Source organism: Hypomesus transpacificus, chromosome 20 (genome assembly GCF_021917145.1).
Source record: "Hypomesus transpacificus isolate Combined female chromosome 20, fHypTra1, whole genome shotgun sequence".
NCBI classification, from domain to species: domain Eukaryota; kingdom Metazoa; phylum Chordata; class Actinopteri; order Osmeriformes; family Osmeridae; genus Hypomesus; species Hypomesus transpacificus.
The window spans coordinates 4,261,960-4,277,328 of record NC_061079.1 but is presented as its reverse complement, the minus strand read 5'-3'; the positions used below and the strand labels follow the sequence as shown (position 1 = coordinate 4,277,328).

At 45.6% G+C, this 15,369-nt stretch overlaps 2 protein-coding genes and 1 long non-coding RNA gene across 3 annotated transcripts; 2 read left to right on the top strand and 1 right to left on the bottom strand.

The window, feature by feature from the left end:
* Window positions 1–3,116: 3,116 nt before the first annotated feature.
* slc22a6l (solute carrier family 22 member 6, like) lies at window positions 3,117–7,131 on the top strand. The gene is made up of 11 exons (XM_047043216.1): window positions 3,117–3,431; window positions 3,661–4,188; window positions 4,313–4,416; window positions 4,556–4,710; window positions 4,833–5,001; window positions 5,130–5,253; window positions 5,394–5,509; window positions 5,658–5,872; window positions 5,974–6,082; window positions 6,322–6,525; window positions 6,646–7,131. The coding sequence occupies exons 2-11, from the start codon at window positions 3,790–3,792 to the stop codon at window positions 6,740–6,742; spliced, it is 1,692 nt and encodes a 563-aa protein (XP_046899172.1). The 5' UTR covers window positions 3,117–3,431; window positions 3,661–3,789; the 3' UTR covers window positions 6,743–7,131.
* A 730-nt stretch (window positions 7,132–7,861) lies between these two features.
* On the top strand, window positions 7,862–8,869 carry LOC124482747. Its single transcript, XR_006957764.1, has 2 exons — window positions 7,862–8,041; window positions 8,494–8,869. It is a non-coding gene; the product is annotated as an uncharacterized LOC124482747 (long non-coding RNA).
* Window positions 8,870–11,480: 2,611 nt separating this feature from the next.
* On the bottom strand, window positions 11,481–13,251 carry LOC124482745 (ependymin-like). The gene is made up of 6 exons (XM_047043240.1): window positions 13,017–13,251; window positions 12,812–12,846; window positions 12,549–12,683; window positions 12,250–12,436; window positions 12,016–12,103; window positions 11,481–11,764 (listed from the first exon to the last, which is right to left on the bottom strand). Exons 1-6 carry the CDS (start codon window positions 13,087–13,089, stop codon window positions 11,641–11,643), a joined length of 642 nt encoding a protein of 213 aa, XP_046899196.1. The 5' UTR covers window positions 13,090–13,251; the 3' UTR covers window positions 11,481–11,640.
* Window positions 13,252–15,369: the final 2,118 nt, after the last annotated feature.

The window sequence follows — 15,369 nt, the reverse complement described above, 5'->3', positions numbered from 1 at the left end:
GTGAGTGAGGACAGAGCACACAGGAAAGAGATATCATCCCCAAGCCCAGGCCCTTTCCACCAGCACACACACACACAAATACACACACACACACACACACAGTGACACCATGAAGATGAATTCACATCAGATGCACACAAACCTTGTCACATTTATGGCAACCGCCACAACGGATTGTGCTACCTCCTTTGGGAGCGGGTTCATCTATTTGATCAGTACAGTTGTAAAGCATTAAAGGAGAAAGGGAACACGGCGTAATGTAATGGGTCACCAGACACCACAGCATGCTGCTTTCCTAACATGGTAGGGTGATGAAACTATGGTTTAGAGTTCTGTAACTCCAGGGGTCAAAGGCGTAACGGCGGGCACGCAGGAAATGACATGGCTCCTCCTACACAGGATTTCTGAGGTAAAGGACTTAGTGTGAGAATGTTACTTTTGAGTTTGGATACTGTACGTACACAATGTTTTATGTCATATGCTATGGTGATTTTTGTATGTATAGAGAAGGCCACAGATGATTACATCTGAACAGTCCTGACCCTATTTTCCACTTTGGACTTTGTGTCGATCATTTTCATCCGGTCTACGTTTTAATTTTTGGGTTTATAGGATTTTTGGGGGGGATTGTATTATTTGATTGGATCCAAATGTATCCTTTTGTGTCAATGCACCAGACTTTGCTAACAAACTTACACACTAACTAACTACTCACAATCACAAGATAACAGGGATCTATCAAGACAAACATTCTGTTTGTTGTTGGAGTGATGTTCCGCGCATTCAGCAAGTAGGCCCATACCAGACTTTGCAGTGCGCTACCCGCTAGACGCAAATACGTGTACCATTCCCTCTTCTTCCCAGATCTGGCAGACAAATCTGCGCTTCCCCCTCAAAGTAAAAAAGCCGCCCTCAACTCTCCTCCCTTTCTGAGCAGGAGTCGGAGCCAAAGTGAGAGGCCTCGGTGTAGCCAGCTGCGTCCGGCTGGTTCCGTCATCACTTTTACAGCAGCGGTCCGCTGTCTCAACGCCAGCCCGTCTTGAGAGACTCTCTCTGGAAACGGGCGCGTTGAGGGGAAAGGAAGCCTGGCTTTCAGACGCCCTGGCCTGGGTGAGCTCAGGACTCGGGGCTTTGGAGAACGCTCCAAAGCGGGGTTTCAGTCGTCTTAAACTGCTCGCTCCCGAACTGGCCAGTCTCGCTGAAGGTTTTGGCCGACCTTATTGCAGGAGACTAATTACTGTGCCCCCACATGTAAGGTCATCTGCCCTATGGCTTAATGAACGATGCACCTGTGCTCCTGATTGGCCAGGTGGCATACCTTTGTTTTTTGTTTTATCAGAATGCATTTCCATCGGCAATGTGGGGATAACACGAAGAGCAACGCTTCCCTGTGAGACACGACATACAGTCCTGAAAGATAGAGAAGAAAGAGATTTGATAACGTGCAGACCCTAGACCTGTCTTGCAGTTGGGTAACATGCGTCAGTCAGGGACTGTAGCTTTATGTGCTTGATTCAGTAAATGATCCTTGTTTTTTCAGTGGAAGTATCCTGTTTTTCCTTATCACCATGACTAGAGGTGTTCCCTTTGGTCTGGGCTGTTCTGTAACTTTCCGGTGACACTTTGAGAATAATTAATTCAGACATCCTGACTCTAATGATGCTAACAGTGCTGCACAGAGTTCACTGAAATGTAAAAGACAGTTGACTGAAATTGACCAAATTGAACGGTACGGTTTAAGCTTACAAACTCCGGCATACTGTACGAACATAACAGTAGGCTACGATATGCATGTAGACCAAGTACAGCGTCTGAGTCACTATGCACAAGTGAAGGAATGTGTAGTGTGTGTGTGTGTGTGTTTCTGAGGGTGCCTGCACGGACAAATGCTCATGCATGCATGTGTGCAAGTAAGTGTGCGTGTGCGAGTACATGTGTGTGTGTGTGCACGCACGTGAGCGTGTGCGTGTCTGTGCATGTGTGCGTAGGCATGCACTGTCTGTGTGTCTCTCTCAAACTTCCTTCTGCAAACCCCGAAATCATCTTGACAGCCCCCCCCCCTCTCTGCCCCCCCCCCCCCCCCCCCCCCCCCCGATGCCCATTTATATAATTTGGCCATTAGTCTGTGACCTTTTCACCTCAGAAAAGTTTAAACAGAACTGCCGAGTCATAGTACATTTGGTCAAAATGTCAAGCTAGCGAAACAACTGGATGAACCGAAGGAAGTTGCATGTGGTCATTCATTTGCCACAATTGTCCTTTTCAATCAAATGACAAGGGAGACAGAGAATGTAAACAAACAGGCACTCTTCACACACTGCTGTTGGAATATTTGATACTTTTTCACCATAGTGTTTCCGCCACGGCTTGGAGATTCACCATGATACTGCTGGCATGTTATTCTGTATTTCTGTCTATTCACTGGTTGAGGACACCCAGTACACCCACAACAACAAGCCCTATCTTGTGTCAATAGAACTGGCCTTTACTAAACCCGTGTCTCGCTGTTTTATTGGGTGTTTTGAGTCGATTGAGACTTTAGGGGTCTGGACTTTGTTGCAAGTTAAACCAGGCAAGAGTTCAGATAAGAAAGATTTACTGTAAGTTGAAAAGCCATTTCCTGCCAATGGGTTTTGTAGGCTATGCCTACTCGAACTATTGGTGAAAAGAACATATGGTATTTGATAAAAAAAAACGATTACAAAATCAGACAAATGACTGTATTCTTGGATGGCTAGTTTCAGTGATAATTTCACCTCTTGTGTCACCTTTTGGTCATCACTATGCTTATCATATCCAGTTAGCTCTGTTGTCTGGAAAGCAATGTTTCTCAACTCTTTCCATGGCCCTCCCACTTTGCATGCACGGGTGCACACACACACACACACCTATGCACACACAGACAAACCACACACACACACTTCTTGAATCCCTTACAGTTGAATTGTAATTCATGAAGGCTAAGGGACTGTGGAAGGTGTTACAGGGAGTTTGTGTGTGTGTGTGTGTGTGTGTGTGTGTGTGTGTGTGTGTGTGTGTGGGTGTGTGTGTGTTGGGGGAGGGGGGGCAGACAGAACGAGTGTGTGTGTGTCCACGCGCATAACAAAGTTTGTGTTAGTCTAGGACTCAACAGCATGGGCTCTCATTCGCCATCCGTGGTCAGAAACGAATACTTCAGACCTCAAGCGGTTTAATCATGTTTGTTATAATCCACAGTTCAATTTAGAAAAGCCCGTGGAATTTCAGAGCTGATTACCTACAACAGCATTGCAAGCAAGTCGTGTCGCACCGTTTTGATTTTACTTTCAAATTTGGACTTCATTTCTTTTCGTGCACGATAGTGCTCGAAAGTATATTTTCTGATTCATCTGGACTTGGTGTGGAGACCTCTTATAACAAGGCATATATTCTTCCAAATGCAGATTTAACAGGTACGTTTAAATCATACTTTACAGACTATTTGTAGAGGCTGTTGTACAATATTAACATGCTGCTTTTTGGTGTCTACCATGTAATCATATTCCGTTACTTCCTGTTATGATTCAGTTACAATGACTTCATTTCGTTTAATCGTTCTACCACAAGTGTTTGGCAAAATGTACATTTTCATATACGCACACACTTTTTAAAATAGCCCCGTTCGACTCTGTGTTCTGCTAGCTGCTTGTGTTGCCGAGAGGGTTGAAGAGAAGCCAGGAACCTAGTTTGGGTGGTGGAGAAAAGCCCCCAGCCTCCAGACCGCTTCTCCGTCCTCCAGAGCCTTGAGCTGAGCTCCTGCGATCGGCAGCCATGGCCTTCGGAGACCTGCTGGAGCAGGTCGGCAGCACGGGCCGCTTCCAAGTGGTGCACGTCACCCTCCTGTGCATGCCCATCCTCATGATGGCCAGCCACAACCTGCTCCAGAACTTTGTGGCCTCCGTGCCCCCCCACTTCTGCAGCGCCCACGCCAACCGCAGCGCCCTGTCCCGCCTCAGCCAGGAGGAGGTTCTCCTGGTCACCGTGCCCCTGGACCAGCAGGGACGACCCCAGCGATGCCAGCGCTACGCTTCCCCCCGGTGGTCTTTGCTGGTACAGAACGAGACCGCGGGGTCCGAGGGTGTTCCGGAAGGGGCCGACCCAGAGCTTCAGGGATGCGCGGACGGCTGGGCCTACAACATGACGGAGATGACCTCCACGATCATATCAGAGGTACGTCAAGACGTCCCCCGTCTGCTTACGTACGGTAACGACGGGTCTCAAACTGAGGGGGAGTTTTGTGCACGCTCGAGTCGTTTATTAACCCACGCCGTCGCGTTTCTCTTTGTTTTGACAGTGGGACTTGGTCTGTGACCTGCGCTCTTTGAAGCAGATGGCACAAACCATTTACATGGGAGGGGTGCTCGTGGGAGCGGTGATCTTCGGGAGCCTGTCCGACAGGTAACCTCTGCAACTCGTCTCGATGTGCTAGACAAAGAACTCACACGTGGGGCCAAACGTTCATCGCCTGTCCGTTTCAAAGCAATGCAATTTCACCCTCCAACCGTTTAAACGACAGTTTCCGATGTCCCTCCTTCAGATTTGGACGGCGCATCCTTCTGCTTATCTCCAACCTGATGATCGCCGTGGCGGGGACGTGCGCCGCCTTCTCCACCTCGTTCTCCATGTTCTGTGTCTTCCGCTTCGTCTGTGGCATGGGCCTGTGCGGTCTGGTGCTCAACTCCTTCTCCTTGAGTAAGTCGGAGGGAGAGCCACACCTTGGCTTCTGCATGCCCGGCACACACCTGTTTTCTCAGTTGACGGCGTTGGGCCAGCGGGATACCCGTCCCATGGTTCTGTTTGCTTCTCCCCCTTAGTCGTGGAGTGGATTCCCACGCGTGTGCGGACAGTGGTGGGCACAGGGACGGGGTACTGCTACACGATGGGCCAGTTGATCCTGGCAGTTGTGGCCTACTTTATTCGAGACTGGAGGTGGCTGACCTTGGCGGTCTCTTTGCCGTTTTACGTCTCCTTTCTCTACTCATGGTGAGGCCCAAAGCTTGTCATGCCTGTAACGTTTGAAACCGAGCAGAAAACGTCTCCACTTCAAAACATCAAACGTCAATGTTGTGAGATCGTTCTTGGTAAGGAGTCGACCCATCTGTCCTGGTTAGGTGGTTCCTGGAATCGGCAAGATGGCTGGTCTTGAATAAAAAGTCTGAGCAAGCGGTCCAAAACCTTAAGGCTGTGGCTCGTTTCAACGGACGTCATGAGGAAGGGGAGAAAATCAACCTCGACGTAAGGGAATCTGAGTATGTGTGTGTGTACAGCTTGTGCGTATCTACATCACGTGCCAAGCTTAAGCGATGTGGCCGCAGGGTTAGAGGTATATCGCAAGAGTGGCCTTTGTGTCTTTGTGTGTGTGTGTGCGTGTGTAGATGCTGCAGGAGTCCATGAAGAAGGAAATGTCCTGTTCCCAGGGGACCCACTCTGCCCTGGACCTGTTCCGCACCCCCTCCATGAGGACCACCACTATCTGCCTCAGTGCTGTCTGGTCGGTACAAATAGAAACAGAATCGAACGCAGTCTTATCTAATCTCATTCCGTTCACCGCAATTCAATATCGTGCAGGCCAGTCTGACCACCTGATCAGTCTGATCGTCTGAACCAACACCCCCCAAAATTGTGGGATGTCCCTTCAGGTTTTCCACAAGCTTTGCGTACTACGGCCTGTCCATGGACCTGCAAAAGTTTGGCGTGGACATCTACTTGATTCAGGTGATTTTCGGAGCGGTGGACATCCCTGCCAAAGTGGTCGTCACCGTGTCCATGAGTATGCTTGGGCGGCGGCCTTCTCAATGCGCCGCGCTCATACTAGCTGGCGTGACCGTCCTCATCAACCTCGCAGTCCCATTTGGTAAGTAAGAACTTTGCCTGAGTCCGACATGGCGTCACTGTTATCGTAGCATCCTCCCAACCACTGACGGTGATGTCATTTCCTGTCCCATGGCTCTGCAGAAAAGCAGATGTTGCGCACCACGCTGGCTGTGGTGGGGAAAGGGTGCCTGGCTGCTTCTTTCAACTGCTGCTACCTCTACAGCGGAGAGCTGTACCCCACCGTCATCAGGTCTTCCCCATGACCTCGGTCATCCATTTATTCTCTGCATCCCCACACAATCCTGTCGATCAGGCACATGCCCACGCGGGCTAGGTTTGATACTCAGTTAGGACCGAATGATGTTGAACTCAACGATGACTGGATGTTGTTGACGTAAACGTCGAAAAGAGCTGACAAAGAGCAAAGGAAGATGCGTAAATACCAGGCAAAACGGTTACATGGTTTTCTTTGGGTCTTCTTTGCACCAGGCAGAACGGTATGGGTTGGGTATCCATGATGGCTCGTCTGGGTGCCATGGTGGCTCCTATGGTTCTTCTCTCTGCGGACGCGGTGCCCTGGTTGCCAGGTTTCATCTACGGGGGAGCTCCAATCTTATCTGGGGTGTTTGCCTACTTCCTCCCAGAGACCCTTGGCTCACCGTTACCCGACACAATTCAGGACGTGGAGGAGAGGTGAGGACTGGCAACTGTAACAACAACTATTTACTATGTCCTATAGGGGGCAGCAAATGATCAAATGTGACCCAATTAAATCCCTGGAAACGACCATTTGTTGTTGTTGTTTTTTCCCAGGGGGAATGGAAAAAGAAAAAGCCCAACGTCCTCACCTAGGAAGGAGGAGCTAGTCTTGCAGGATCCTATCACGACGTTGCTAAAGGAGAGTGCATGAGCACACGCACTGTGTTACTGCTCTTTGTTGTCAAATGTAAATAGATAGAATACTTTTTAACTGAAGATATTGCAATTGCTATGTTGTATCCATCCTATTCTCAATATAAACATGGTGTGATTGTTCTTGTGGGATTTGGTTTCATATCTGGACCCTGCAATTACACATTGTGCCTGGGAATTATTTATATTAACTCTAAATTAGTCCAGTACTTTTTTTGTATGTCTTGTCTCATATCTCATATGTCGTAACCAGATTGTTGTAGGACATGGACTAGTGAATGAATGAGAGCTTGGTTGATTTAATACTATCCTATCTTCTTTCTCTTCCATAAAATCGTTCTCCAACTCCAAGTCAATCCAGGTATTAAAGTTACCCTCAATTGTTAATGTTGTGATTCGTAGCCATTACACACACTCAGAATACAGATAGACAGCTTCTTATTAATGTAGAGTCTGGCCAAACCATTGACTAAATACTTCAGGCTTTAGTTTCAACAATTCAGCTCTATGCTATGGTATCACCAGTTGTTTCTACATGTATTTGTTTTATACTTTTGATCAAATCAGATTTGTTCATACTTTAAACATCTTATATGATATTTCTTACTACAATACCATGATTAATGGGGGGAAAAAATGCTTACAAATTGTTAACTTGTTTTAAAATCAACCACATCCTTCTTCCCAGTTGTGGCATATCATTACCATTACAACGGGTTACCTCAGTGGATTGAGCACGCTGGTCTTCCATGATTTGGATGGTTCTGAACTATCCATTTTTAATTACACTGGTATATGAAAAAAAGATGCTGTTTCAACGCATGTTCAGACTAAAAAGAGGGAAAGAGATTGAACAAGATTAAACAATTGAACAGTTTTGTTTGCCTTATAAATTATGACAGAAAATTACACTTAGGCCTTTCTTACAGAATAGTATACAACCATTGTTGCACAAATATTTTTACACACAAGGTAGGCTAATACTGGGCATTGCAATTCTTCTTTGGCCAGTGGGGCAATGTATTACTCTCTTTCTCTTTCCACTTCCCTCTGCTTTTAAACTTCAGTTCCCATAGTACACTCACAAATCCCGACACGTCATTTCCCTTGACCTGTCAGATGACAGTGACTTCCTCCTAACCACCTTCAACCAGGAACATTATTGCTTGAAGCAGAAATGTCGTCCGGAGTATTCAGAACTATCGCTACCCGCGTTGCTCCGGCACTGCGGAGTACGGCTGTCGTCCAGCGGGCCAACGTGTTCACCAGACCGGCCAAAGACGCCCTTGGTCCTGTTGTGAGTATATGTTCGTTTGGGGTTTTATGCCTTTGTTATGCCTTTGCTCACTTAAGCATAGAGCTACTTGCTTGGTAAGGCGCCATGTTGTAGCTACTAGATAGCTAGCTTGTTGTAGATGCCAGCCTACCCCTAAGTAGTTAGCTGGACATATTCTGGCCCCCTCTTAATTTGAACAATTATTTGTGCTGTTGTGGACATGGATAAAGATTTTCTGCATCACTGTGATATTCATTCTATCCTGTGGAAATTAGTATCCTTTATTAGCATCACGCTTGTAGGTCATGTCTTGACATTGGTATGTGGGTTGTCTTACATACTGCTAATTTCAATGAAGTAAATCTAGTTACTCCCAAGAGGTTTCCCATATGGAAATTAGGATCTTTGGTGGGCAAAATTAATTTCTTTATTCAATAATAATCCCTTGTCCCGATGTCTCCTTCCATTCATAGGAGACAGCCATTGGCTTGGGCATGTTTGCTCTAGCTATTCTGGGACCTGCCGGCTGGATCCTGGCTAACTTGGAGAGCTACAAGAGCAAAGATTAATCTGGACTGTGTGCAGATGGAACATCCAGCATTGTCGTTACCAATACATTCAATATTTACAAGACAAACCCGGGACCATCACCTCAAACTGTCAAGTTTACTTAAATATTGCGGAACAAACCTTTAAACTGTCCTACTACCTCTGCAGCAGTATACTCTTCTTACTCCAACAAACCAGCTGTCAAAACCATAAGGCGGCACTAAAATGGCTCCTCATAATTGACATCCTTCACTGAGGATAATGTTACTTGTGTAATAAAACCTGATAATTTAAACTTTATAATGGATGGATTTTGTCTTTTTTCTTCCTGACAATGCCAAGAGTTCCAACGATATCCGTGTCTTAAGTTAACTAAAGGTTGAGGAGGCTCAGTTGTGATGCAACCCAAAGAAGTCTGCCAGTCATCATTCAAGTTAAAGTTTATTCACCATTTGACAGGATACAAAGGAAATTGTAACATCTTGGTCTGGCTTCTCTTGACTGTTTCCAATCAGTCTATGCCAAGTCCTATATCTTGGTTTAAATCTTAATTTCTTATCTAAATAAAAGTGCATTTTAGACTGTGCATTTATTATAAACAAACTCAACTTCTCAAAAGCCTCACACTGGTGCACACTGGTGTATTAACATGAATAAAGCTGTGTCGTATAGGACGGACTGGCTGTTGGTGTAGCATGGAGTTTGGAGGTGGTGTAAGTGAGGCAGCTGGGAGGGGTGAGGTGGGCAGAGTTGGCAGGTTCGATAGTCCAGACAGGAGTCAAAGAGCTGTCGATATATTGTTATGGTAACAAGCCGGACCAAGAATTCGTAGAACAGTTTGTACTGTGTATGGGTATGTACGTGTATGTACGTGACCGATAGATTGGATTTGAGCATGCACTGCCTTGGAGACGCACCTGTCATGGAACCAGTTTCTGTCATGATGCTTCGCATCTGAAAACTCAATGGTCGGCGGAGGAACGAATGGATGTGGGGGTGGGCCGTGTCTACAATTACATGTAGTCATTTAGCAGACGCTTTTATCCAGAGCGACTTACAGTAAGTACAGGGACATTCCTTACTTGACTCCCCCCCGAGTCAAGTAGGGTGAAGTGCCTTGCCTAAGGACACAACATCATTTTGCACAGCCCGGAATCGAACCGGCAACCTTCCGATGAATAACCCGATTCCCTAACCGCTCAGCCATCCGACCCATCTAGTGATGGAGAGGGCTCTTCTATGTGCCTGGTCGCTCTACTCCGGATAACCTTCTTGTCCCAGGTGGTGGCGCTGCCACACCACTCTGGGATTCCTGCAGTCAGGACCCTCTCCGTGATGCTGTGGTAGATGTTGCTGTCCATGTGTGTGCTCATGCCACATCACTTCAGCTACCTCAGAAAGGAGGAGCCCTGTTGTACCTTGAATAATGACCCATGGATGGCCTTTGCAAAGAAGATCAAGTGCTACATTTAAGGGCCGGGTTTCCCAGATTCGTTAAGAAGCTCTTAACGCTAAGAGCTTCTTAAGAACGTTCGAAAAGCGCTCTAGAACGCTCTTAGAACGTTCTTAGAACGTTCTTAAGAAGCTCTTAGCGTTAAGAGCTTCTTAACGAATCTGGGAAACCCGGCCAAGGCCAATCCTGTAAGATTGCATCGTCCACTGACTTGTTTGCTCTGCAGCCAATGTTTTCGGTCTGAAAATATGCAAATAGACCATTTGTTCTTGAATTCACACACATAACCATATTTTTGCTCACAGCATGGAAAAATTGTTGAGCTTATGTTTTTATTGTGTAAAGGAAATTCGGTAACACTTTAGATGAGCTCACCAAATTCATAATTTATTAACCAATTTGTTACCTATTAGTTAACGGTTGGTTCACCATTAGTTATTTATTGTTTCTACAAAATGTATCATTAGTAAAGCATTTGTTCACACAGTTAGGGTTAGGGTTTGGGTTTAGGGCTAGGGTTTAGGTTTAGGGTTTAAGTTTAGGGTTTAAGTTTTGGTTAGGGTTTAGCTTTACTAATGCTTTACTAATGATACATTTTGTATGAACAACAAATAACTAATGGTGAACAAACCGTTAACTAATAAGTAACAAATTGGTTTATAAATTACGAATTTGGTGAGCTCATCTAAAGTTTTACCGGAAATTCAAATAGAATAACTGAAGATAATAATTTCTTTTGATCTTCCGCCAGCCTGCCTGCCCTGTATTGGCTGGGTCAAGGGTATGGAGTTGTATACAGTTAATGTGTCACACTTACAATGGGAAAGGTGAAGATTCACAAATTACAGTCACCAACATAGCCTCAAAGGCAAAGTACCAATGACACAAATGTAGTTGTTCCTTGTCCCCTGGTGACTTCCAGGCTATTTCGGTCACCTAAAGGTGTTGGTGTGTGAACCTGAAGTGACAGGAGGGGGCAACTGTATGTTTGCAAAAATGATGACGCCGTTTTTTATGATGCGGTAGGCACAAGGTTGCTTTTCAGGGTGATTGAAAAGATCACTTTGTATCCTCTCCATATTTACAGTGTCTGGCGAGGAATTGCACCCATGAGAGGTTGAAGTTGTGCTTGAAATGCCATTGCCTTTGCTGTTCTGTACCAAGCATTGAACTGGATAGGCACTACTGTAATCGAGACATTTCTGGAAGACTAGTTGAATAGTTGAGATGTAATAATTGCAGTGTAGTATTATCATTTTTGTTCATCGCGCCTGATGGCTGGTATGTGGTGACTTTGCAATGTGACTAAATGCAGACTGTTCCTTTGACTGACCATACTGCAGAACAACGCACTTGTGACCCTTGATCTCTGCTGGACTTTGTACATGCCCCATTCCCGCATCGCTTCGGATAAGAACGTTACATTTTCACACCCTTCGGGAAATTAGATGAAATGCGTCACATGGGAGAAATCTTTATTTCACTCGGTTGAATTTCAGACAAACGGAACAGAATGACAGCCAATGATTTCCTGTTTCGCCAGCATGTGCTCAAGCACATGTCACAATACATTTAGTGGAGGGGCAAAATTGTCAGCCGCATATCCCAGATTGTAACTTCATGTCTTGACGAGAGTGTCGATGAAGTCGGTCACAGTTTCACCCCTGTCGGAGGCTTTGTCACAGAACGGAGGCGGGAAGAACACCCCGGGATCCTCAATGCCGACAACGATGTCATAAAAACTGCCGAAAAGAAGAGAATATTTATTTACAGGCGTTATTAAATCGAATGTTGTTCATACCCGGGAGAGTGTATTTTTTATGAGGTATTTATAAATGGTATTTCACGAATACGGTTTCAAGAAAGCATGTGAAAACATTGAAACACTCAACATAAGGATGTCAACTGAGTCAAAAGCCATGTCTTTGAATTACATGACTGATGGTATTGGCAGTATGTTTTAAACAATGGACGTGAAGATTGAACAACTCACTCTTGGACAATATAGCCCACATTCTCAATATTGAGGTTAATGGAGAGAGGGAGGCAACCGAATTCAGTGAAGGTCATGAGATATTTGGCTGGAGAAAGAACAGAGATGTGATCACCAATATACACTCCACAAACGACTCCTTCTGACTGCCTTGGATCATATCTGGAAGATTAGTAAACCAATAGACGTTTGATCCAAGACAATCCAATCATCCGATTTTCTCCACCGTCTTACCTTTAAACTGTGGTAGCTGTCCTGTCCAGCTGTTGATTAGGAGTCCCTCTCCGGCAACAGACAGACTTCCCATGACAAACTGCTTCTGGAAGCTACCATCTCCTGGCACTCCAATAGGGAACCAATCTACCTTGAAAGGGGCTTTGATGCAGGTCTTGTTGTGGCGATAAATCTCATAATACACACCCTATAGGGAGCAGGACAAAAAGTAGCAGGACGAAAAGTTAGCATTCACGTGCATGTCAACGGAACATAGTTGAGTGCAGGTGGACTTGTAGTGTAAAGTGAAGCCTCTGGACCGCTCGATAGAGCATGAGTTCCTCTCTGTAAACCGTGTGGTTGTCCACGGTCTCCATGGCTCTGCGCTTCACCCTCTCCCCTTCCCCGTCGTAGAAGAACTCTTCCAGGGAATAATAATCTCCACTGGGGTAGATCTGTTTATGTGTCCCAAAAATTCAACATTCTGCCATGGTTCCATTCATATCTGTCACATCAATATAGGTTGTTTAGGATTTCTCGAATGTAAAGAAACATTGGGGCCAGATTCAAACAAAGAACGTACCACGACTGAATGGCCCTGCATGAAAGGTGGCGACTCTTAAATGAAGATGACATTTGGATTAATGACTCTCAGAGGCAATGTTTCCCAATGGGAGAACGTTGTTTTCCCCCATCCAAAATGCAAAAACATTCAAATGAAAGCAATGCGTCGAATGCCCAAGCAGTGTTAGTAGCACGTAGCAAAATCTCTATACAGTTGCACTTACTGCATGGATGCGGCTGGGCCAGGCTGTCCACAGCCAGACCCAGACAAATGGCCAACAGGATGGACACAGACATGGTGTATCTTCGTTCCGGATCCAACAGCAGCAAAGCAGCAACAGTGCCGGGATAGATGTCTATTTTGGTTTTATATACGCACACCCACGCACACCCGCGTAGACCGCCCCCACAATCCCCCACCTTGAGTCTGTAAATCTCCAGACCTCAACGTTTTTGTAGGGATGGAGGCGCCGTCATTACCTCAGTGTCCACCTCCGAAACGATGTCATAGGGCATTGTTCAAGAGCTGATAACCGTCATGTGATAGGGTCATACCGGACGCATATATGTGGATCATCTACAGACTTTTATGAGACAAGTCAAAACACTCGTATTCTTAGAAGATGTCATCATAGGTCATCGTGAGATTCGGTGAGTTGCTCAGGTGACTGTCAGGTGACAGGCTAGAAAGGAAGGTTAATTGGACGTGTACAGCACAGTATAACTGTCGTCAATCATGGCCTGTCTACAGGGAAACGGAACAGGAGAAAGACAAGCAATGTCCCGTCGCCTCTCAAAGTGAGTATTTTCACAGGCGCCCACTGTAAAGGATCCTTACCCTTTTGACACCTCAGTGAAGGATGGGTTCTCAACGGTTTGCCCACAAGTCATTGGCAGAGACCCGATGAATAAGAAATCATAGCCGCACTCCAGAAACTCCATGTACTGCAGCTGCTGGGATAGCCTATCGCCCCCTAGTGGATGAGACGGCGTAGAACACCCTGCCCACGTCACGTGATCCCATCGCGACCTCGGTTCCTTTTACAAACCTTTCCAAACCTCTCCTTCCTACAACCGGTCGTTACTGCGGGTCTCCCGGGCTCTAACGAAAGGCTCGCCCTGACCAGGCCGATTGTTGGCGTGCCGTGGAAGGGTTTAGAGGTGCCGTGTGCACAGGGCAGGACAGGCTGGGTTGAAAGGGCCACACCTGTGTCTAATAGCGCTGTGAAGAGGCTTTCTCAAGGCGATGCTTTGATACGGCGTGTGCTCGGAATGGCACGACGCGAGGACGAATCCCAGAAGGACAGTGGCCCTCTGTGGTTTACAACCACTGAACAATAATGGAAAGCAGCTGTGTGTGTGTGTGTTTGTGAGTGAAAAGCTGTTAAAGAAGTGAGAAAGAAGTGAGAAAGAGAGAGAGAGGGGTAGGGAACGTGTGGGTCAATGAGACATGTGATGTGACCATGATGTCATGCTCTCTGTCGTGGGTTGCTAACAGACTGTAAGGATCCAAATGAAGGCTTCAAACAATCTCTTAGCAATTTCCGCCGAAAATAAGCCTTGTTGAGCCCACACGACTCAAATGTTGCCTTCTTCACATCATGAGTCTTAAAAACCAAGCCATTTTCAATGCAATTTCACAGCTTTGAAAACATTGGTAAATTGCATGGAGTATATTTAGCTCTTCGCGAGTGTGTGTCCTACTTTTGGAGATTCATAACAGCCAAACTGGAATTAAGATTTATAGTTCTAATGGGATCTCAAAGACAATAACCAGACAACAGCCATTAACAATGAACACATTAACAACCAAAATCCATTAGTCATCTTTTAAATAAACTGAAATAATTATAAATAAAAAAAATAAAAAAAATCTGGTAAAGCTATGATGGAGACAGTTTTCTGGCCAATAAACTGACATCTAGTCCTACTCTCAGAGAATCCTCACTCCTCAAGTGTCTCACATGTAAATCATTTCTGAGATTGTTACAATGTACAACACCGTGATGGAAGAAACAGACTCCTAGAATTTCTAGAATCCTAGATTTCTTCGATGCAGGCCAAGTCTTGTCTAACGTGACGACTAAGATGCGCAACATTGAACAAAAGGGCCGGGTTTCTTGTCTATGCACTCACTGTAATGTTTTGCCAGAACAGCTTTTAAGGGATTGCTTTTAAGGATTTTGACCTTGCCAATGAGTTAAAAACAGATGTAGTGGAACAGCGAACGCTCAATTGCCAAATTGATCTGAACAGTTGAAATACTCATGGCGAAATATCTCACATAATACCCCCTTGAAAGCAATCTGTCTTTTCACTTGTGAAAGATACAATGTACATTTTCCAACCGTTCATTTTCCTCATCTTTTGGGCCCCGTTTCACTGTGCTAAATAGTGGAACAGGAATGTAGTAGACATAGTTATCGAAATCCGATAGATGCCTCACGTGTGACCCTACTGTAAATGCTGGAAATGCTGTACTGGCATGAATGAAAACTCAAATCCAATGAAAAGATATGGCCTCGAAATGATGAAAAATGTGTGTGTGTTTGTGTGTGGGTTCACTACATACAAAGG

Excerpts from the sequence above, each read along its gene's own strand:
- LOC124482745 (XM_047043240.1), bottom strand. The coding sequence starts at position 13,089 with ATGTCTGTGTCCATCCTGTTGGCCATTTGTCTGGGTCTGGCTGTGGAC. Across the intron at positions 12,847-13,016 it reads GGCCCAGCCGCATCCATGCA|AGTCGCCACCTTTCATGCAG; the intron begins GTAAGTGCAACT and ends TCTTCATTTAAG. Across the intron at positions 12,104-12,249 it reads ACAGCTACCACAGTTTAAAG|CCAAATATCTCATGACCTTC; the intron begins GTAAGACGGTGG and ends TTCTTTCTCCAG.
- slc22a6l (XM_047043216.1), top strand. The coding sequence starts at position 3,790 with ATGGCCTTCGGAGACCTGCTGGAGCAGGTCGGCAGCACGGGCCGCTTC. Across the intron at positions 5,002-5,129 it reads GTCTCCTTTCTCTACTCATG|GTGGTTCCTGGAATCGGCAA; the intron begins GTGAGGCCCAAA and ends TGTCCTGGTTAG. Across the intron at positions 6,526-6,645 it reads ATTCAGGACGTGGAGGAGAG|GGGGAATGGAAAAAGAAAAA; the intron begins GTGAGGACTGGC and ends GTTTTTTCCCAG.